Source organism: Alosa sapidissima, chromosome 5 (genome assembly GCF_018492685.1).
Source record: "Alosa sapidissima isolate fAloSap1 chromosome 5, fAloSap1.pri, whole genome shotgun sequence".
NCBI lineage: Eukaryota > Metazoa > Chordata > Actinopteri > Clupeiformes > Clupeidae > Alosa > Alosa sapidissima.
The window spans coordinates 32371144-32394878 of record NC_055961.1 but is presented as its reverse complement, the minus strand read 5'-3'; the positions used below and the strand labels follow the sequence as shown (position 1 = coordinate 32394878).

General features: G+C 45.1%; 1 protein-coding gene across 3 annotated transcripts; it reads right to left on the bottom strand.

The window, feature by feature from the left end:
* Nucleotides 1-4033: 4033 nt before the first annotated feature.
* snx19a (sorting nexin 19a) lies at nt 4034-23685 on the bottom strand. 3 transcript variants are annotated; one of them, XM_042093123.1, is made up of 12 exons: nt 23327-23685; nt 21181-22788; nt 20880-21018; nt 19820-19920; nt 19151-19267; nt 18933-19057; nt 17602-17695; nt 17005-17173; nt 16420-16543; nt 6324-6508; nt 5162-5249; nt 4034-4740 (listed from the first exon to the last, which is right to left on the bottom strand). In XM_042093123.1, exons 2-12 carry the CDS (start codon nt 22735-22737, stop codon nt 4611-4613), a joined length of 2829 nt encoding a protein of 942 aa, XP_041949057.1. In that variant the 5' UTR covers nt 22738-22788; nt 23327-23685; the 3' UTR covers nt 4034-4610. The 3 variants fall into 3 exon arrangements, with proteins under 3 accessions (XP_041949057.1, XP_041949056.1, XP_041949058.1); XM_042093122.1 differs by having other exon boundaries at nt 21181-23685; XM_042093124.1 differs by having other exon boundaries at nt 4710-4787; nt 21181-23685.
* Nucleotides 23686-23735: the final 50 nt, after the last annotated feature.

Sequence of the window (23735 nt, the reverse complement as noted above, 5' to 3'; positions counted from 1 at the left end):
GCAGACAGACTATGCGGAGAAGTCTATTTCTCCTCTTCCCTTAAGTGAAGCATTGAACAGTTCAATGGCCCTGGGGACGAATGACTTCCTCAGTCTGTCTGTTGTGCAAGGCAGTGAGCGAAGTCTCCAGCTGATCAGGCTCTTCTGCTTAACAATAGTGTTGTGGAGTGGATGACACTCATTGTCCAAGATGTTGATCAGTTTGTTCAGGGTCCTTTTGTCAGATATTGAAGTGATGCACTCCAGTTCAGCTCCCACTACAGAGCCAGCTTTCCTTACCAGCCTGTCAAGTCGCCCCGCATCCTTCTTCTTTGTGCTTCCTCCCCAACATACCACTGCATAGAAGAGGACGCTGGCAACAAGAGACTGGTAGAACATCCTGAGGAGCTTGCTGCACACATTGAAGGAGCGTAGCGCAGCCTGCTCTGCCCTTTCTTGTAGAGTGCGTCAGTGTTGGCTGACCAGTCCAGTTTATTGTCCAGGTGGAGACCCAGGTACTTGTTGGTGCTTACCACCTCGACATTGACCCCATCAATGGAGACTGGTAGCAGAGTGGGCTTAGACCTGCGGAAATCCACCACCATCTCCTTGGTCTTTGAAGTGTTGAGTTGCAGAGCCTCCACCAGGCTCCTGTACTCCTCCTCCTGCCCGTTCCTGATACACCCCACAATTGCAGTATCGTCAGAAAACTTCTGCATGTGGCATGACTCAGTGTTGTAGCAGAAGTCAGATGTGTACAGGGTGAACAGGACTGGAGAGAGCACAGTTCCCTGTGGCGCTCCGGTGCTGCTGATCACAGTGTCAGAGAGACAGTTCTTCAGTCTGACGAACTGTGGTCGCTCAGTCAGGTAATCTGTAATCCAGGTTACCAGATGAGCGTCCACACCCATCTGCAAGAGCTTGTCTCCCAGTCTGAGGGGTTGGATGGTGTTAAAAGCACTGGAGAAATCAAAGAACATGATTCCCACAGCACTTTTCCCCTTGTCTAGGTGAGAATGTGTCCTGTGTAGAAGATAAGTGATGGCATCGTCCACGCCCACTTTCTCCTGGTATGCAAACTGTAACGGGTCTAGTGCATGGCGTACCTGGGGTCTGAGCACCTAAGACCAAACGCTCCATTGTCTTCATCACATGTGATGTTAGAGCGACAGGTCTGTAGTCATTAAGCTCACTAGGATGTGGCTTTTTAGGGACAGTGGTGAGACATGATGTCTTCCACAGTGTTGGAACTTGTCCAAGGCGTAGACTCAGATTGAAGATGTGCTTCATCATCACTGTTCCCCTCCCTTATCGTCACGCACTCGGGAACATCTCTGACCTTGTCTGATTATTTCTTTATAAGTCCAGAAAGCTTTGATTAAAACCACTGCGAAACACACTTGTCTGCCACGGCCGCAGCTGCTGCCAGGAACACCGTCTGGTCCAAGACCTCTGGTCCTCCTACTTTTCCACTGCGACTGCAACACATCTTGGTCACAATTAACAATGAAACCATAACACGGTAACACATGGCTTCAGCCCAAAAGCCATTAAAGCCATGGCCAGGTGGTGTACACTGCCATGATTTTCTATGAGGAATCATTTCTAATTACTTCTGAACCAGGTATGATAGGTCTCATTTGTTGAAGCCAATTGCAGCTTGTTAACATGTGACATCTGTTATAGCATGTAATAACATTGGTTACTAACTGTTAGAACAGGTAATTACTGGATACATAATCTGAAATGACATATCTATAAAGTCAGGTTCATCTTTTGATAGAAGGTATAATTAAGCTGAGTGTGTTGTAGTGATAAACTAAAAATCTAAAAACTTTCAAAGAGAGCAAGAGCATAGGCTGATTGCATGAGTATCTGCAATAAGATGTTCGCAGCGCAGCCAGCCTGCATCAGTAAAGTACATATCAGCGTACAAACTGAAAGCAGCTCACGTTCTGCTGCCTTCACCACTACAAGGAAAACATATGCAACAAAGAAAATACATTTAAACACAAGCACACAGAGAGAGAGAGAGGGAGAGAGACAGAGAAACAAAGGAAGAAAGGAATAGGAGACAGGACAGAGAGGGAAAAGAACAGACAGCTAGAGAGAGAGAGAGAGAGAAGACAAGAGAGAGAATGGATAAACATTTTCTAGTGCCCTTAAGCACACAAAAACAAACGAGAGAACCAGTGCCAGCGTTGCCTGTGAGAGACGCAACGAGCCAAATCAGCAAGACTTATTCCTCTCAGAGAACAACAAATCCTCAAAGCAAAGAGAATGGACTTATGTATCATGTTACTTTGAAGCCAGAATGCCAATAAGGTAAAATGAACAATGTTACTCTTGCTGTTCATACATCAGCACTTTGTACTACTTTTCTAAAAAAGGGGCTCCATGCATATGGAAATGCATCAGCAGAAATAAATATTTAAATATTTTTCCTAAAAAAAAACCTCTACTCTGTAAACATAATATAGTCAATATAAAAGCAGACATTGACGAAAACAAAATACGGCGTACACTTTTATGACAAAACACATTCCATATGACTAAATGAGTGGTTGGACGAAGACTATAGGCTCTGGTTTTTTAAGTATATGTGCAAGTTGTGTGTTTGTGTGGGTTCTATATGTCTGTCTACACACACAGGGGAAAAACACATGGATCTGATTACTCCTTCAAACATTTGATGGTTATGCATAAAAAATAAAAAATAATAATAAAATTTAATCTAATTTTGTTCCATTTGATTATTTTGCCAATTTGGCGTAACGCCTGCATTTGACAGACATCTCAGACTGTCCGAGTCTGGACCTTTAGTACATCTGGACAATGTGGACATCAGAAGACTACTTTTTGCCTGAGAGGCTATTAGACGAACAGATCGTCAAGATATTGGCCATCTGTAGATGGCTCTTTTATCTGATTCAGCGACGACACAACAGTAGCAATCATAAAAACGAGTGACCTGACTGGTTACGCAATGAAATGGAAAAAATTGGAGCATGGAAGAAAAAATTACACATCATTTAAAAATGTACACGGCCTTGCATTCCTCACTTCACTGAGGACTTTGTCCCAAACACATGCATACGAAAATGGTCATCAAAGCAGCTGTATTCCTGATGGTGAAAAGAAGGACAAAGTGGACTCCATGTGAAGTGTTTAAACACGCACAGGGTGCACTACTGCATAGGGATATCCATGTGCAGGTGAAATTGCATCTTTTGTTTACAACTCAACCGAGAATGGCACAAAAGCACAAAATAAACATCTATCTGTCCTTCAAGGCATTGGACAAGGAAATTATTTTTTTTGTTCCAAAGTCTGTTTTGCAACGTCAAAAATACCTTTGTGCACTGAGCACTCCCTCTTTAATCCTGCACATAGTCTTACCTAGACATCTATTAACAAGGGTCATGTAGTCCACTCTGAGGGATCGTTCAAATATAAACCGCAGGTTTGATTTATTTCAGATACTGTAGAGGGCAAGAGGCCTATTACAGCACCTCTATCATCTGAATGAGAAACAACTCCTGGCCAGTTAACCTACGTCACCCAACAGACCTTTGTTTTTGTTATGTCTCCAGTATCACTACGCTTGCCTCGAATTGATTTGAAAAAGTAGGCCACAGGCGTTGTGATGACTTGTGCTTGACAAACATAAATGTGCATGCAAAATCTCACCGTGTCTAGGCTGAGGTGAAACTTGGAAACATTGTTCATGTACTTGTGTCAGTGCGCACCTGTCTGACTGTGGGTGTGTAAGTCTCCATGGATCAGTCTTCAGCTCTCTGATGCAAAAAAAGGACACAGTGACCTAGAAAGATGTGTTGAGTAGGGCAATTCTCTATGAGACCAGCGGCAAATGGTCAGACATACAATCAGCACGGTGAGAATATACTGTAAGTAGGCAACCTACTTAAGCAATGGTCACTACAATATAATGGTGATGTACATGGAATTAATGACATTGATCTTGTACAGTGCATGCATGAATAATTTAAACTTATATAGGAATCACATCTGAAAGTTCAAATGAATATGAGACTAAGTTTTTATCTGTTTTCATTTTTTGATATAATTACAAAAACAGGTTTAACAACACCAATCAAGCAATGATAAGCTTGCATGTGACATATACAGTATGGGTTCACCACATGTTATGCAGTACTAACATAACAGACAAATGTGGTATACAAATATGTTAAACTGGTCTATAAAAACTTGCTCTATGTTACAGTAAATATACAGTTTAACAGATACTGGTAAAAAAACAAACACATATTTACAACTCAGATACTAACAGGAAGTGATTCCTAAAACCCATTAGTTGATTTAATATGCCAACATCACATCTTGGTCTTGGTCAAAACTGTATCCACATTAGTAGTCACATAGTCATATCGAGACCCATTTTCAATTAAAACATTTCCATCTGTTAAACAAACCTGATTTGCCATTTGCTATTGAGAACGAATAAATTGGCAACACTGACATTTTAAATCTACGTTCCAGACCAACCATATAACCATTTAAAAGTTCTTGAATTTGAACAAGAATGCTATACAGAGCAGTGGCTTAAAGGACATCTCACATCAACAAAAGTGTGGAGAGAGGGAGAGGGTTCATGGAGATGTTGCGGTTCTCTCCACATCTCGGGAAAGACTTTGCAGAAGGGATTTCTGAAATGCCTCCTCCGAGGACTCTGGAATCAGAAACTCCAGCAGCAGATCAAAGATGCAGTACACCAGGTGCCTGAACATATGACGAGATGTCAAAGGGGTGAATAGACTGACACCCACCTGGGCCGTCAGTTACACACACACACACACACACAGACACACACACACACACACACACACACACACACACACACACACACACACACACACACACACACACACACACAGTACCATAATGAGCACATATTCCAAATCCCATGAAGGCTCAAAAAGAGGCTGATCTTTCCACTATACCAGACATTCTACATACCTCCCTGATGTGACAAAAGCACATTCATCATGGCGTGTTACGTGAGCATTAAGTGCAAATAGAAACTGGATGCGAGTTCATTTTGCACTGAAAGTGTGGTCTCTGTTATGCAACGGAGTTCACCGTGGAGACCTGTGGCACTGGCTAGAAAATGTGCGTATCTGTGTATGACTGAGTGGATTACCTGTTGATGTTGGGGTCCTGCAGGGATCCAAGCATATGCTCCCAGCTCAGTCTGTACTTCTCAGAGCCCAGCATCTCCGAGATGAAATCTACACACACACACACAGGCTCATACAAAAGACACTGATGTGAATTCAAGACACTGATGCACTGCATTAGTTGGTGGTATTGTTGGGCTTTTAATAACCCACGTGATTTGTTTTTACTTTGCCAATGTATTCTGAAATGCTAAAGGCTAAACGACTTAAAAAAACACATTTTTTGCAGTTTTTCTAACTGATATTGCGATTTGATTTGATTTGTGAGCATGACTGTCACACAAAGACGAAATGATACAAAAAAAAATATTAATGAATGAATTTAATTGAAGCCTTTGCGATTTGCTTATTGCATTAAATCAAATACCGTTAGTGATTTAGATTCTATTGCGATTCTATTTCAATTAATCTTTCAGCCCTACAAAAAGCCCAATAAATAAACTAGGCAAATGAAAACCATCGTTTTTAAACCCATATTTGGAAAACAATCCTCTACAAATGACATCCATATGTGTCTAATGACTGTCTGTTTTCAAATACAAAATGTATTAAAAAAAATTAAGTCCTCTGCAACTCTGGAAATGTTAATACTGTCAAAGTCTTGAGGGGAAAAAACAGCCACAGAAATGTTACATCTTAAAAACATTCACCAAAATCAGCCAACTAGAGAGCGACATTCCTCTGAGCTATCAACAGGCTTAATAGCACCAATCAGTCGTTTAAGATTATTTGCACATATGGCCTACTGATATATCTTTTTGTTGCCTTAATAGCATGTTGTTGTACTGACTGACAGCATTACTCAATATAGCCACATTAATGCTAATATCTGACACAGACTGACTGGTAAATCTGGCTCCACTCTCCCAAGTCATTAAAGAGATACAGTTTAACAAGCACAGCATTAAAGCGTGTGCATATTTTGTACACTCCCCAAAACGTATTAAACTGTCTTTACACAGGCTGGTGCTTTGGAATGAGGACAAAACAATGTGAGATCGCAACTCTAAATCCTCCAGACACAGACGTAGCTGGCTGTGTTGTGGTCTGGAGGCGCAGGGGGTGATGGAGGTGAGGATTGGGTGGGTGGGATGGCATGGCATGGCATGGCATGGCATGGCTGACCTGGCAGCATCTGGGTGAGGCAGTCAAGGCACTGCTGCCGCGTCTCCTCGCGCTGCTCGGGGCTTCGCTCCGGCTGCTGCTCGGCCGGCAGCTCCCCGCCAGGCCACACCGCCTCCTGCAGCACCCGCAGATAGATCACCCAGCACGGGGCACTGGTCAGGTGTCTGATGCCCACGTCCAGCCACCTGGAAGTGTGTGTGTGTGTGTGTGTGGGGGGGGGGGGGGGGGTTGGAATTGGGCAGGACGTAGAAAAACACATGCTGTTAATTAACTGGTAATCCCTCTTAACTTCTCACATCATTCTCCCTGACAGCCTGTGAGAGCGAACAGGCACTGCATGAGTTCGTTTGTTTTGACCGGCAAGTTTCACAGCGCCCTGGTGTGGGGGGGGGTGCAAGCATGTGCACATCGGAGTGACGTCCTAGACGTGGAGTCGACCTCGAGTTCACCCACTCAGACAGACAAACAGCGGGGGTCTTTAGCCCTATGGGTTTTGGGGAATGATCGTTTTAAGTGTTGACGCACATACCTCAACACATAAACACACACACACGTAGACACACATCCAGACTTGCACACACAAACACACACAGAGAGGGGTCACCGACACCGACAGGATGATACATAACACAGATCTGTGTTCACGTAGAGTGCCTGGGCCTCACCCTGATCGCATGATGTCGAGTGCGGAAATTTCGCCTGGACATCTTCAGAGCTGTGCGTACACAGTGCGCTTACGGGAATGTAGATGGACACTTTCATGGAGGGAACAATAGAACAAAGCAGTAAAGACCACTGTGGACTCGTAAATCCGATTTAGCGGCACACAAAAGTAAGTTCACGTACACTGTGCATACAGTGCATCCCTGAACTCTCGCTGCTTTTACAATAGGCTTATGCAAGATTTAACATTCACAATCCATCAAATCTGATAGAGGCAAGACAAGACCAATGAACATTAAAATAACGTATTACAGATGTTGTTATGCAACGCTGAGAATTCCTTGAAAATCACTAGAAAATTACAACACGGGTCCGTCTCCTTCAATCACAATTTGTTTTGCCCGCTCTCACCCGACTACTCCGTGCATTTCTGTGCGTCTAATCTAATTAGCCTTTTAAACTGTTTTGACTTCCTGGTTTTTGGGCCGAGACTTGCACAAAGCTGCAGCTGCTCTTTCAGGGGCGCAGAAAAGGGGGGAAAAGGAGGGAAAAAACAGACAGAACAGAGAGAAGAAATGGAAAGTGTGGACATCACTCTGTTTATATATCCATTGGGAGGCTGTTGTTTTTTTTTTTTTTTTGCTTTTTTTTTGCTTTGCTCACTTTGTTCACTTTTATTCATACGACGTGACAGAGGCTTCCAACGAACACACAGCTCGGCCAGACGGTTACGATCAACCACAAGCGTCCAGACATCATCTGGGAAGGGATTGCTGTGCCGCGTCTGAGAGATTGGGTCAGACAGAGGGCCGTTCACCTTCTGGTCCACTGTGTGCACTTACTGCCACGGCTGTGGTGGGTTGAAGCTCTTTCAGGCTACGCTGTGGGAGCGTCCCTAGCTTAGCTATCCTCAGCCCCCTAGCTTAGCTAACCTCAGGCATCTGCACTTCAAGGCCTATGAGAGAAGTTGGACTAACTGTTGGAATGGGGGTTTCTCTGCCCCCACCCCTCCACTACCCCCCCTGCCCCCTCTCTGGCCCCCCACCCCACCCCCCACTAGAGCCCATCAACAAGGATCAACGCTGGCGCCATGTGAGACTGTGTAAGTGTTTCATTCACGTAGCTGCTTTCACCAGTCCCCCCTGTGCATCTCATGCACGCAGCGAACATTCTGGTATCCAGAGCGGGATCCAGACGCATTGACACAGTCAATGGCGAAATGGCCTGCAGAGCAATGGCACCGGGACTGATGCAAATCTCAACCTATTTCAAAAAGAAAAAGCAGTCAGTGTGGATCAACACTTCAGCGCGCGCTAAAATTCTGTTTGACACATCTAACAAGGCAATTTGGCATGACACGCCTGGATGGAGACTCGCCGCTCGCTGCGGCTCTTTGAACCCCGGCTGCGTCGCGCTGCTGCGGTCTCGCTGTCTCCACTGCCCCAGAACCTTAGTCTCAACATGTCTCTCAACTGAATCAAGTCGCACGCAGCTTTTACGGAGACGGACTGGCTGTGAAGTATGAAACATATAAGCCATCAGCCGATGAGAGAGGGAAAACGTTTCCCCGAAACGCACCGAGAGCTCAGATAATGCTCTGGTAAAAGCTTGTGGCAAATCTCCACACATGTTTATTTTCCACTATGGCGTGTTTTGCACAGTTCTGGAGGTGGCCAGACCATGCTGATATCACATTCACCAGAATAGATGGAGAGAGGGAGGGAGGTCATTTGTGCAGCAGAAATAGCTGGATGGATAGAGGGCATTTATTTTTGTGAGCCATCAGGGTCACGCACGCACAAATACACACACACACACACACAGGCACACACACAGACACAGGCATGCCCGCCCGCACGCACACACACGTGTGTGTCTGTCCGCAGACTAAACAAGAGCGACTCCTGTGCAGGCCTCCGGCACAAAAGGAAGGAAAACAGGACACCCCTCATCAGGCCTACAGACACCAGACATCCCTCGCCTTTCCCAGAATTCCCAAGGCCTTCGCGGAAAACGCTCCAGATCCGCACCTGCACCTGCGCCCTCGACTCCTTCATGCAGCTCGCCTCCCTCTCCCTCTCCTCCGCCTCCTCCTCCTCCTCCCCTGTCAGTGATATCATTCGGTTAGTTTAGAAGCTGATGCCATGCTTTAGCTACCTCTATCCTCATTGAGTCTAAATGGTTTCAGACTAGACTAAATCCAGTGTTATTCCTGTGTGTGTGTGTGTGTGTGTGTGTGTGTGTGTGTGTGTGTGTGTCCCATTCCTGACATTGGTGCAACTTGAGCTGCCCAGAGGTCACCGTCGAGAGTGTGCCACAAAAGACCCTGTGGAGATCGGGTGTTCCTGGAAAATAAACACCTCACAGCTTTTGTGAACACACCAATTTCAACCTTTAAAAGGAGAGGTCAAAATGTGGAGTGATTTCCAGGCAATGGGACAAAGCGTGTGGCTCACTTTACTGTTAGCTAACCCTCACAGGAATGCTCACTAAGATCAATGATGATGGGTTATTGATGGGCAGTTAAGACGTGACAACGGCCTGGGCCCCTCTCTCCTCTCCTCTTCTCTTCTCTCCTCCTTTCCTCTCCTCTCCTCTTCTCCTCTCTGTCTGCAGAAGTGTAATGTTGTGGCCATGGTGGATGACTGGGACTTTTCCCCCATCTGTTAGCGGACAGCGTCGGTCGTTCGGCACAGCCGTGACTCCAAATGACCTGATGCTGGCTCAGATCGCCTGGGCCCAGTCGCACTTCGAGCACTGAGGCATAGGAAAAACGTGAAGTGCCTCTAGGGCGACTAAGTAGAAACACGCTGTTGAGTTAAGTCCATGAAAAACCACGCTTTTGCCAATCACATAAAAGAAAATATGGCTTGGCACCAGACCTGAAAAAAAAACTGTCTAGGAATCAAGTTGCATAAGCATGTTCTAGTACAAGTATAAATAGAGAAATAATAAAATATGACCTTACCACACATTCAGCAATTGCCAAAAGTTTATCTATATGCTTTTTTGAAAAAATCGTTTGAACTGGACAAACATAAGCAATAAATCTGCTTAGCTATTGTGAGGCTTTTATAGTGTCTTTGTTATGTGCTCACAATTAACTGGAAAAAAGCGTTTTTTAAAATTTAAACTTTTGAGTTTCTAGATCCCAGTGTCCTTTAGATGAGCATTTAGCCTTACTAAGCTAACCCATATTCTTGAGAACAATACCTATCTTTCCCTGAATAATACTTATTTCAAAGTGAATAGGCTACCCTCACTGTGTTGTGGTTGGCTTTGCACTGCCCTGTGCTCCATTCTCATGTGCTGTTATGTGTTGTGTTACCAAGTGACCCGAGCCTTGATCTAATCACGCAAACGCTCTGGCTGGCACGATGAGGAGAAAACAAAGGAAGCGGAGCGTTCCGTGCCGGGTGTCTGTCTGAGAAGGGGCCCTCGTCATCGGCCGCACATCCCACCGCGCTCAAGGTTAAAACGGGATGACACACCAGCGCGTCGGCGGCCGTGGGCTCCGGGTGAGGCTTTGATTAAGCCGGGCCTCCCACACACAGCGCCAGCTCATCGCCATGGATCAGAGGGCCTTTCCCAGAAGGCTGCTCGCGGAGGGGCTTGCTAGTAACTCCTGAATAGGCCTTGGCACCAACTCATCGGTCACGGGCATAAGTGGATAGAGGACGCACAGAGAAGGCACTGACGAGAGACTGGGCCTGTGGTGAGACCCATTATGTGCCCCGTTCCTGACAGACAGGGTTGTCTGCCTGCCAGAATATAGGAAGATTGCAGCTATACATTTGCAGTTTGCATCATATATCATCATATTCTTGTTATTGTGGTAACCCCCTACCCCCCATCCTCCCAGTTTGTTTCTGAAAAATATTACCACCATGCTGGTAATTTATCTTTTTCCACAAAAACAGAGAACATTTATCTAACATCATATCAGGCAAAATATGAAGTGACACACTAAGTGGTTTAATAAACCACATTCCAATATTTGTGGAAATATGTTTGTAAGCCCTGTAAATTAACTTGACTGGCTGCATGACTGTATAACCGTGCGATGATGGTGGAAAAATATTTAAAAAATGATGGAAAAATGAAATGCTTTTTAACAACCACCAATCAATTTGCATTTGGTCCCAACACGCAGATCTGAGTGAAGTGATTTTCTCGGCAGTGTTTTCACTGAGAGCAGAAACAGAATCAGAAACAGACAACCTCTCTCATCAGTCATGCACTAGTCTGCCCCCTGCTGTTGGCACCTGGCACACCTGGTGAGGATGCTTCGCTCCCGCTCACTCTCCAGTTTCACGCCAGCGCAGTGGCGTCTGGTGGTACGCGGGCCAAACTGATTTTTTAACAGACCGATGATCTCACCCTCCACCCTTTTATCAAAGGCAAGACAATGTCAAACAGCTTCCTGACTTTTCAGGCCTGGATGTCCAACTGCAGATGCATTTCAGTTGCATTTTCTTGCATATAAGCAACACTGAATAACACGTGTTGCAAAAACTCTGAATTGGAAAAACAAAGGTGAGCATTGCTTATTAGCAGCAGTTTAATGTTGGATTATTATTAAATACGCTTGGCTGCATGCATGCATGCAACATCAGCTGCAGGCTGTGACCCATTACATATATTTGCTCCTGAGCTCTAAATGACCACAGCTAGGACAGACTGTCCTGGCACGACCTAGGTGTAACTGTGACCCGGTCCAGTCCAGTTGGAAACAAATGGTCATACATCTGCATGCCAATACACACAGACACATACAGGGACAGATGTGCACAATGCACTGCTGCACAAGCCCTTGAGGTACGATTAAAACCTCTTCTGTACAGTGTTCAATGCTAAACGGCAAGACTTTTGTATCTCTGTCTGTTTACATGTTAGGATGGGATCATTACTTGCATACCATGCCCACATTTGGGTTGTGCAGTCATGGTCTCAATTAGACACATTACGATACCGCCTGGCGGTGTCCAGAGCTTATTTGGACATCACATTTGTCTAATTAGCTTTTATGGCAATAGTGTGTGCATGTGTGCCTGTGTTTGTGTGTGTATGTGTGTGTGAGTTTGTGCTTCAACAAGAGTTTCCTTTCATTTGAAGTGTCACGTGTTAATCAACAATGCCCTGTTTTAAGTTCCTGAGACTTCATTCAAATCCAGAACAGTCTGTTCTATGAACAGGGAACACCTCATGTTGAGAGAGGGAGACGCGAGTCAAATGGATCGAGACCATTGTGTAATAAGTCTGTTTAAAGGCGTTCCATCTCAGTCATGCCAAGATATGCGTTAAACTGTGAAAACCAGATCAGGGCTCCCAGACTGCGCTCCTGCAGCGAGATATTTGTCCAACCATAGGAAAACTGGTAAAGAAGTCTCTCAAAGTAGGGAATTATGGGCAATAACAGGCAAGTGCCAATGCTCATGGTGAAGAAAAGCCAAGGGGGTTTCAAAATCAGATTATACAGAACTGCTCTCAAATCCAAAGCAGAACCCCTATTTAGGGACTCATAACTCAAGGGGACAAACAGAGCTGACTCCCCCTCCAAACATACACACACACACACACACACACACACACACACACTCACAGACAGACAGACAGACGGACACACACACACACCACCACCACACACACACCACATCATACACAGCCAGACGGACACACAAACGCACACGGACTTGGAAACATAACCAACCCACCCACGGAGTGACAGTGAGGTTCAGACCTCGTAAAAAATGCCTGCACTCGCCGAGCGCCCTCTCCCCGCAGTAACAGCGCTCCTCCAAGCTCCACTCACACCTTTTATGTCAAACTCGAGCCCTCAAACTCTTAAAATGGCAATTGCAGAGAGATAGAGAGATAGAGTGTGAGAGAGAGAGAGAGATAGACCATCATTTATAATTTTTCCAAAGTGCCTGCACCTTTTACCACGTTACTGTATCAGTCCGGAGCGTCTGGCCAGCAGAGAGCTGGCTTGTGCAGTGGGACAGATGCAGACGGGGTCAAGGAGGTTGAATAGTTTCGTCCTGCTCCAACTCATTAGAAATTTCCTAACTTCTTCGACATGCCTGGAGAGGAATGCTCGTCACTGATAAAGAGGGCCTTTGCCAGATGGGGTTAGAACCAGAGGTCTCGGTGTCTGACTCTCCGTTAATCCATTAAAAAATGTAAAAAAATAAAAGTAAAACCCAGACCAAGGAACCGCACAAGCTTCTCGTTGTCTTCACTCAACTTCTTGACTTCCTTTCTTTGGATTTTACCCATAATTTCAGGAACCTTTGTTTCCCCCTACGACTGAAAGAATGAGTTATGGTCAGGATGATTGACCTGTTTTTGAGGGTGGAAGTACGCAAGAGGAAATTAAGACAGGAGTTGTGGTTTTCATCTTACAGGCACTCCCCTTGACATACTCACCCATAAGTAATGCACCAGCACATTGGACACTGGGCACATGGAGTGCTTTCTGGTTGGCCGACTGTGCAACCTCTGGCCTCCCCCATGCCATGTTTTTGTGACACTTTTCAGGAGTTTATGAAATCCACAATGACAAACCTTATGCTCTGGAATTTAGCTGCACTGGAAATGCGTAAGGTGTGCAACTGCAAATCAAGATACAAAATGGAAGCAACCTCTATCTGTGGTGAATATTGAATGTCAGGTGTTATCACGCACCTGTCTGTGATGGTGCAATCCATCTTTATGGCCGACCTGAGCTCTGTGCAGAACATGGCAGAGTTTTCAGGACACTGACCCCACGATCCTCATGCAGTCGTGGCTCTGAAGCCCGCTCGCCGGTCCAGCCTAGAGAGCCAGGGGCTCTTCACACTAGGCCCCGGAACATTCCGTGCCCCAGACACAACTTTATGGGCAGAGTCACCACGGGTGGGGGTCCTGTTTTAGTCCGGGATGAGCTAACTATACGCGCTATCAGTTACCATCTTCACTCCCCCAAACCCATCAACACCCCCGGTCACATTAGGCACATTAAGCGGGTAAAACAATCTCTATAATTATTCCCACATTCAAGTGCTAGCGGGCTATGTCATGGGGCAGCATATAGCACTCGCAGGCAACTGTGCCAGGCCTGACACTTTGAGGTCTTCTTATAGACTAGTCCCCACTGACACATATCCGCACCCAATAATGACATCAGCACAGAATCAGGCGCAGGCAGCAGGGGATTGGGTATCACCACAACAACGTGTCATCACTCACAGGGCACAGCCGCATGAGTAGTACTACACACACAAACACGCTACACTTGTCTGGTGGGTTGTGGGTGGATCATTTCACACTAAGAAAAGAACTCACTGCTCCTGTTTACAATTAGTTTTTTTTTTTTAGAAACGAAAACCCTGCTGACACAAGGTCTGCATAATCTAAACATTAAGAAAAAAAAAAGAAAATCATTTTCTAAGAAGCTTTACGATGCCTGCATGCATTTCTGCTATTAAACCCCGCCATCTAGCTGTTTAACTAAGCTTCGCTTTTATGCATGTTTTGTAAGGGCAACATTTTTAATATTATCACCTCTTTTATGACGTTCATACTTAATAAGCAATAGCACGCCACAAGATAATTGAATGCACAGGGAGAAAAAATGATCTACTGCCAAAGTTCAGCATTCCATAGCAGAGAGACTTAGGCTGGGCCTGAAGGAATGCTTTCTGTGCGTGCAAATAAACATTACCAATTGAAAGCGGAGAGTGGGAACATTTGGCTGGACTGACACCGACAAGCCCATTACTATCTGGGCTAGGATGGATGCAACCCCTGCTTCCCTAAATCAGCTATTCTCTGCTTCCATGTTGGGTCAGCACCGGCCACTCGGGGCAGTATCCCACCCTGCTCAGGTCTCTCTGAAGAATCTAGCATGTTTATTCCACAAGGAGTTGTCAGAGCATTCACCTCTTTTTATCGCCGCCTGACGTCAAGCGCTCAGAAAACACCTGCCAGACGTTTCTTTTAGCATGTGCTTTCAACGGTTAATAATTTCCCCTCAAAAATAAAACAAAAGGAATCCATTTCTCTCTGTAAACTGGGGCTCTGGAGAAAATCAATTACGTTTAATCTCAGAAACGGCTTGTTTGTGATGAACCCAATAATCGTTTCGTTCTCTTGCCTCCCTGGCCGTGACTGTTCGCTCCACAGCAGAAATTTTATACGGGAAAGTCTGTTCACCCTCACTTGGCCTGATTCGCTGACATTTCACCAAGCTCGGCTATCAGCGTCCAGTCTCAGCAGCATACATTTTATAATAGCCCTTTGCCCACTATATAAATAAAATTAGCCTTTTAAATGAACACAGATTCATCCAAAGACCCATTATTTAAATAAATAAATCGGAATATTATGCAACAAGCCCATTTAATCACATCTGCTTGTTGAGCACTGTTGTTTTTGGAACAGACCTCGACAGCTATCGTTCATTATTCTATGGTCGCAAATGGCCCAGTCAAGATCTCACTCAGCCATTCCTGGAAGCGTGCTGTCTAGGCAGCTGACAAGCCAATTCATTACACACTGCGGACGTGTCTATCATGTGCTATTTGACCCCGGCTATAAGACATGGACTGGCCAACACACTAATAAAACAAGACTAAACAAGTTTTGTTTAGCAGGACCACAAGTGCACTCTGTGGGCAACACTGTGTGTATAAACTGAAGCCCTTGATCCAACTCTCCAAGTCCATAAATGGTTCTGGATGCGCTTTTCTCCCCACAGTGTTTCCCTCACATACTTACAAATACCCAAATACCCAAATTGACAGAGCATGAACAATGTTAGCATGATCTTAAAGTTTTACAGGCCTTCTGAATTTTCCCTGCTCAGAGATAGACATCAGTGCCTGGACAGTACTGCAGCAGGTTGTTTAGAGTTGTGTTTAGTGTTAAAGTATAATATGCGATTATGTAATTCCACAACATGATACTCCCTACATGGTGTGATGTCTCTTGAAAACACTTGTGCCTGCGTGTTGCAACAATGGGAAGTCGGTAAGTCAGTTGAGGACACTGACTATTCTTGGCCCAGGACTTGATGCTGTCCAACAAAGATACAGTGTCTGTTATCAAAGCTCTGGAACTTATCAAAGTCGGATTCATTTTCCTGGTAGTGCAAAAAACATGGCTGTGTGTCATTAATATAAACAGTGTGATTCTTTGATACAGCAGTGGAAATGAGACACTGTGCATCCATAATCATTCATTATTTAACATTCATCAACAAACAACAGACAACAACCATTGTTGGTTAGAGTTGTGGTAGAAAAGTAAAGGGAATGATTCAATGGGAGTAACATAAATGATTTTACACATATTTTAATTTCAGTGATTTTGTTCCACATTGGCTAAACCTGTCTTTAGAAATAAACATCTACACTGAACCCCTCAGTGTTGATGGCAAATACACTGTTACCTTTCAATGAAGGTGCCAAACAGCAGTCTGATGGTCTTCTGGATATTCTCTGTGCACAACCAGCTCCACTGGTCTTTCATCAGCAGACAGAGGATGTTCAAGGCCACGTCAGCCAGCGCAGTGTCTGCCAACGCAAAAACACGTTAGAGTGCACATACAAGCAATCACACTCATTTACAGACACACACACACATGCACGCACGCATGCACATGCACACGCACGCACACACACACACACGCACACACACACGCACACTTAAACCCTTCTGACTGCGTGGTGGAGTGATACTGCCTCCTAGTGGCTGTTTGATGTCTCCATGCAAAGGATGCAAAAAATGAGTCAGTGTTTGGCCAAAACTGAGGTGACACTTGAGATCAAATGGAACTAACGGTTTACTTCGGTTGTCTTCTTTGTTTGAGGATCCATCTTATTTGGGTGCCGTGCCATCCGTTAATACCTGATGTCTTACTCTAATCCCACTGACTCCATTCTGGTTTGTTTTGCAAATTCGAAACTCATGATCATTCAAACATCAGCCAACCCTTCTGACAAAAACATTTGGGCAAAGGTTTTCAAGAGGCTACCTGTCGATCTTGATCTTCTCTCCAGAGTTCTGGAGCGCTCCCGGCCTCCTCTCTGGTCCACTCCGACGGCTTGGCCCTCCTCAGAGGACATCTTCTGCGGGCCACACAGCACCCGCTCCTGCTCCCGGATGAGACCCTCCAGACCTGTAATGGAAAGACCCTGCAGCACCTAGCAGGACGAACATGAAACATTATGTCCATTACATACCGTATGAGCTATATGGCAAATGGAATGCATATATCCATCCTTGATGCATATCCATCTTATTCTCACTTCAGACTGGTGTTATACTTTATATATACCGTATTTTCCGGACTATAAGTCACACTTTTTTCATAGTTTGGTTGGTCCTGCGGCTCAGGTGCAACATATATATATTTATATATATGTTTTTTTCCTCTTCATGACACATTTTTTTCCTTATACTCCGGTGCGACTTATAGTCCAGAAAATATTAGTACTTTATATATTGTTGTACAATGTTGCCACATACAATTGTTTATTAAAGGTTAATTACTGTGAAAAGAAGCTCAAATACAGCAGCTATGCAAAGAACATAAGTGCGACACAGACTAAAAACTTTACAGTTTACTTACAGTGCTCCCCTCGCTGAAAGTGTACATGACTTTGGGTTGCATGTCAGGAATATTGAGGCTTGGCGCAATCTTGCTTGAAAATCTCAGGCGAGATCTGCAAAGAGACATTCAAGTGTGAGTTTATGTGTGTGTATGTGTGTATAGAATGTTAATAAATATCAGTCACTGAGCAGAAACATGAACAATGCCATTTTTATATGATTGTGCTCATTATTCAGTTTAATAGCAGGGTTCCCACTCTAAGTCAAATGTAAAATTCCATGACTTTTCCCTGACTTACCCTGACAAAATAAAAAATTACAGGACTTACTATGAATGGTACTATATACAGTCCGACCAATGATTTTTAGAGCAGCTGCGTAGTGTTCAAGAATCTTTTTTAGAGCGGGAGATGAATGAATGGGCATTGAATAAACAAAGTTGTGCTACTCAACCAAACAGTAAAGCGAATAACCAGATATACACCAATTCAGCATGGAAATATTTGCATTAATGTATTTTGGCAAGTAACTTTTAAACTGCTACAACAAAATCCCCTGATACACGGCAAAAAATGAAATCTTACCAAGTGTTATTAATCTTATATTAAGATTAAAAAATCTATTTGGTATTGTTTTTAGTATGAAAAGACTTACCTAGCGCCCTCTCAAAAGAACATTTTGACTTAATTTAAGAAGACTTTGACTTATTTTAAGGAGTCTTATCAAGACAACTTTGCTCAACGCACTGGCAGACAAATTTGCTTGTTTTTAGGACACATTTGCTTAACGCACTGGCAGACAAATTTGCTTGTTTTCAGGATGAGATGTCTTAAAATAAGTAAAACTTTTTTTAAATCAAGTCAAATGTTTTCACAAGAAAGCGCTAGGTAAGTCTCTATACTGAAAACAATACCAACTAGTTTTTTTATCTTGATATAAGATTAATAACACTTGGTGAGATTTTGTTAGATAAGCAGTTTTTGCAGTGTATTCCATGACTTTGCCCCAAAAATGATCAAATTCCCTGACTTTCCATGTCTGGAATAGACTTTCCAAAATTCCATGATATTCCAGAAATTCCATGACCTGTGGGAACCCTGTAATAGTCATCCAGTAAGTGTGCTGGCACTCAGGAATGCCCCTTACATTCACATTTATTCATTTAGAAGACGCTTTTTTCCAAAGCATATATGTCAATTATATTACAAGGGCTATTGTCCCCGGAGCAACTTGGGGTTAAGTGCCTTGATCAAGGGCACAATGGTGGAAGCAGGGAATTGAACCCACAACTTTTCAGGCTATTACATGCTAGACCAGCTCCTTATCCACTACGCTACCACCACCCCTTACCTGATCTTCTTGCCATCTGGTTGGTTCCGTCCATCACAGTCTCCCTCAGCCTCTTCAGTGGGGCTTTGTGGTTCCGAGCGAGGGAATGCTGTCTTCAGTGTGTCCACTATGGCATTCACTACCAACTGCCACCAAACAGTCAAACAGAGGAAACGTCAACAATGACCCAAACTGTCATCTTGGCATCAATATTTTTCATGAAAAAATATGTAGCTGACCTTGTCGATCCGTGAAATGCTTGGCTTCTTCTCAAATGTCATTCTGGCATCTGTGTTGAGACCCAGGAATTCCTGCACCTCATCACTGTTGGCAGTCTCAGGGATGGTGCAGAGTTGCTGCCAAGCAGACACACACACACACACACACACACACACACACACACACACACACACACGCACACACACACACACACACAACAACAACATCAATGAACAAATGCCTTCATGCAATTCAAGACCTTTTTGCAATTCAAAATGACCAAGGCCCAATGACCATGGCTGTGTCCGAAACTGAAAAAATTCTGTCTTCTATAATAGCATTCGGTGACAGTGAGGCATCAAGGCATGTCCGAATCAAATTTTTCTATAAAATGCTCCCTTCTTTGTTTTGCCGAATTTTGAAGGCAGCGTGTATGCCTCCTTCATGCTGCCTTCAACCAACATTCTTTAGAACGTCACTGCTTCAACTCAACCCATTGATTAAAGTCAGCTGTCAGTATCCTGGCAACGGATGCTATCTTGCTAGACCGTCCGAAAGTTCATAGCTGCTACTTTGATACCTGCTATGGCAAGTGACTCGTTAGACAGTTGAAGGCAGTGAGGCAGCCGGCAGCTGCCCTCCGTTTCGGACACAGCCCATAATTCCGTAACATTAAGGCAGGGGGTTACTTTGAGATATGTCTCCAGCTGGCCTTTCCGAGCCTCCACCTTATCTACATCAGCATTCCCAAAGGGAAGATCCAGGAAGAGTCTCTTGGGGCCTTTCACATCTGTAATGACAGTTGATCATCACAATCAAGGCAAACATCTAGACTTTTGGAGCAATTTGACATATTTACTATATTACATACTGTTACATGTTATAACAATATAGTCTGACCAACATCTTAAATTGTTCCCTGTTAAATTTAAGTATTGTTTTGTATTTGTATGTCGCTGTATTTGTATGACAAAAGCGTCTGCCAAATCCCATAACCATGTATTCATTTATATACAGAGCAGGGTAGCACCTCGGGGTACAGTGCCTTGCTCAAGGGCACAACGGTGGAAACCAGGAATTGAACTTTTTGGCTACTGTATGCTGGCCCAGCTTCTTAACCACGGCGCTACCACCGCCCATATTTACACACTTCAGGGATGCAAACAAGTGAGAGGGGGAAAGGGGGGGGGGGGGGGAGTGCATGAATCACCTAAGTGACCCATTTTGGTATCAGATAGTCTCATCTAAAAGTTGAGCAGGTTACATCCCATAAGTTTACATACCCTTAGCATACACATGCTAAAGTTGACTAAAAAGAGGAATAAAAAATCATCTTTTGAAAATTGATCTTAAAGTCTTAATTTAAAAAATGAGGAAGAATCCAACCTTTAAGGACACCAATTTTCTTTGTGAATGAATAATGTATCGTAAATAAATAAATGCTCTTCCTTAAAATACAGGTGCTCATAAGTATACATACCCATATGTTAAATTCCCATAGAGGAAGGCAGATTTTTATTTTTAAAGGCCAGTTATTTCATGGATCCAGGATACTATGCATCCTGTTAAGTTCCCTTGGCTTTTGGAATTAAAATAGCCCCACATCATCGCATACCCTTCACCATACAGAAGAACATTTATTTATTTATTTATTTACTTACGATACATTATTCATTCATTCACAAAGAACATTATGTACATTTATGAGCACAACTGTACTAGCATACTGTAGAATGACAGGTGGCTTACTTTTCACCACCTTGCGGAGTTCTGGCTTCTCTTCCAGTCGAGTCTGTAGGTTGAGGAACTCACTATAGCGGCGGTTCACAGTGTGATACGCAACAGACTGGTCTGTTCCCGAGCCGTCCGAATCTGTAACAGTCTCATACTGCATACGTTCACACAGAGAAACAGAGAGTGAGTGGCACAGAAAGAGAGTCAGAGAGAGAAAATGAGAGAGAGAGAGTTTTAATTTTAGTGTAGAGGAGATTTTTGAGGATAAAAATAGCACCCCGGACAAAGCATCAAGAGCACACAGACATGGCATTACCTTCACAGTGTAGAGTGTGTACGGGTGTGTGCTGCTGCCTCTGTGCTCCTTGGCTGTGACCGTCCCAGTGATGTGCAGATTCTGGATGACCACAGGCCCCTCGGGGCTGCCAAGAGGTTCGAACTTGAAGGGGGGCAGACAGAGGCTCCCGGGGGCCGTCACCGAGCTGCCCTGGTGGAGCGAGGCCGGCATCTCCTCCACCGGGCTCTCGGGCCAGGAGTGCTGACCGGATACCCTGACCTTCGGCGCCGAGCGCTTCCCCGAGCTGAGGAAGCCAAAGGGCTCTTCCTCCAGGCACACGAGTCCGCAGAAATCGGTGGTGGACACGCAGTCGCAGAAGCGGTCCGTCTTGTCCTCCTCGAAGTTCAGGGAATCGTAGGAGATCTTCTTGCTGTCCGAGGACGGGGACTCCAGGTCGGAGGAGTCGGCCTCCTGGTCCCAGCGGGAGCTTCGAATCAGGCGGAGGAGGTCCGTGGGAGGTCTGGCTGGGCCGACGCGTCCCGAGAAGAGCCGCCCGGTCCCGCCGCACTGTGTGGGTTCCTCCAACGAGGAGAGGCTGTGGGCACTGCTCTCTGTGCTGGTCGGGCCCACTGAGGAGTACGAGGAGGCTTCGGTCAGCGTGACGCTGGACATTTCCGGCGTCCTCCACATCATTGTGGAGTCGAGACCACAGCTCCAGGAATCCTGCTGGGCCTCATAAAATGCTTCCTGCGTCTCTGCCTCATCTCCTGGCGAGCTGGGCTTTGTGAAAACGTCGACGATGGTGAGGTTGAGCCAGTCGGGACTGGACACTCTGGCCACAAGTGGCAGGAGGACGTTGCAAGTGATGAGCTCGACCACCATGAATCGGCCCGTCCGGGTCTCTAGGAGAGGGTACGGCACCAGCGCGTGCATGAGAAGGTCCACCACGGACCTGGAGTAGCTAAGCTCGGCCGCGCCACTCGCCAGGGCTGGGTGGGGGTTGAACGCCTGGCTGTACAGCTGCCACAGGTCCAGGACCTCGCCACCGCCCCGCGCATGTGGCTCTGAGCCGGGATCAGGCCGCGCCTGGGCCTGCTGCTGCTGGTGTTGCTGCCGTGCGCGGCTATAGCTCTGGAGGTGGCAGCCGCATAGCTCCAGGACCCGCTGCGCCAGTGCCCGCCTGTCCACGTGGCGCGCCCGCCGCTTCAGCTCGGCCGCCGACGCCAGCATGGCGTCCCGCACCACCCACTCAAACTCACCCTCCTCCTCGGCCACCAGGGTGCGGTACCACGAGGAGACGAAGTCACGCACGGCTTTGCTCACCGCGCTGTGGATCTCCCAGTCGAGCCGCCGCTCGCTGTCCACGGCAGGCTGGGCCGGGGGCGACTGGTACAGCGGCAGGAAGTGCTCCAGGTGGAGGAGGCTGTTGCCGTCCAGCATGACCCGGGACCCAAGCCAGCCTCCGAGCACCACCAGCAGGCTGGTGAAAACGCACAGGAGCCATACATTTACCAGCAGATGGAAGAGGACCAGCCAGGCCAGAAACACCCCACATCCCAGCACCTTCCTCTGGGCCAGTATGTTGGTGGCCGGCATCCCTTTTCAAGCTGACAAGAGTGTGTGGATAAACTAGTCAGGCAGCTATATCTGTAATTAAAGAATTGGATGACTACCAGTATATTTCTAATAGCCCACTCATAGAACAATTATGATTAGGCAAAAGCCTACCTAAGAAGCCTACTTATTCCTTAGTAGCCTATAGGCTAAACATTTACAAGAGCACAGTGAATGGTTCTGCTCTTCTGATGTCATGGTAGCTCACTAAGCCTACAGTAAAGTAGGCTTGTTAGATTTACAGTAACGTTGAATTCAGTAGTAGATTAGAACGTTAGATTCATTTAGATTTACAGTACGTTTGATCTCACAAATGTCATACTGCAGACAGCAGTATATATTTTATGCCTATTTTATTTTTGTAATGAATCACATACGAGGTTAATTGGCAGAAAGTCAGACATTCGTTTTACGATTAATGAAAGGGTAATAAACTGTAGGCTACCCAGACCAAGTACTGTAAACCGGCGTAAACCTACATGGACAATTTAGCTATTTAAAGTTCTAACATTATCACCATATTAGCTATATTTCTCAGCGAATATACTATTTCAAAAAAGATAGCACGAACCATCCGTGTAGGCTACTTCGTCAGGCATTTCTTGGCGTTGCATGCGATGCGATTACTAACACTAATCCACTTTGCCGGTCTGGTACATCCCCATCCCACCTGTGCTTGCCATGGTGATGACTTCCTCTTTGTCCAACAGCAGTGGACACGATTCTGTTTATAAAGCCTGCTGCCCTCTGCTGTTCTGCATGACGTCAAACTGTTAGTATACTATTGTTATTATTATTTATTGTTCAGGTAACTTCTAAGAAAAAAAGTTGTGCTAAGTAGCTTAAAGCATGTCAGTGATAAGAGTCTGATGATGTCTTCTGATACCAACACATTTAAGAGGATTTAAGATTTGAGCTACAAAAGGACAGATTAATTAAATTAATGATTGTTTTTCCTTGAGTGTTCGTTGTTCAAACAA

What these genes read in the sequence shown, in the direction of transcription:
- snx19a (XM_042093122.1), bottom strand. Translation starts at nt 22,737, where the DNA reads ATGCCGGCCACCAACATACTGGCCCAGAGGAAGGTGCTGGGATGTGGG. An exon ending in ACACACTCTACACTGTGAAG is followed by an intron (nt 21,019 to 21,180) that starts GTAATGCCATGT and finishes GAACGTATGCAG; the next exon opens with TATGAGACTGTTACAGATTC. An exon ending in ACTCCGCAAGGTGGTGAAAA is followed by an intron (nt 19,921 to 20,879) that starts GTAAGCCACCTG and finishes CTGTCATTACAG; the next exon opens with ATGTGAAAGGCCCCAAGAGA.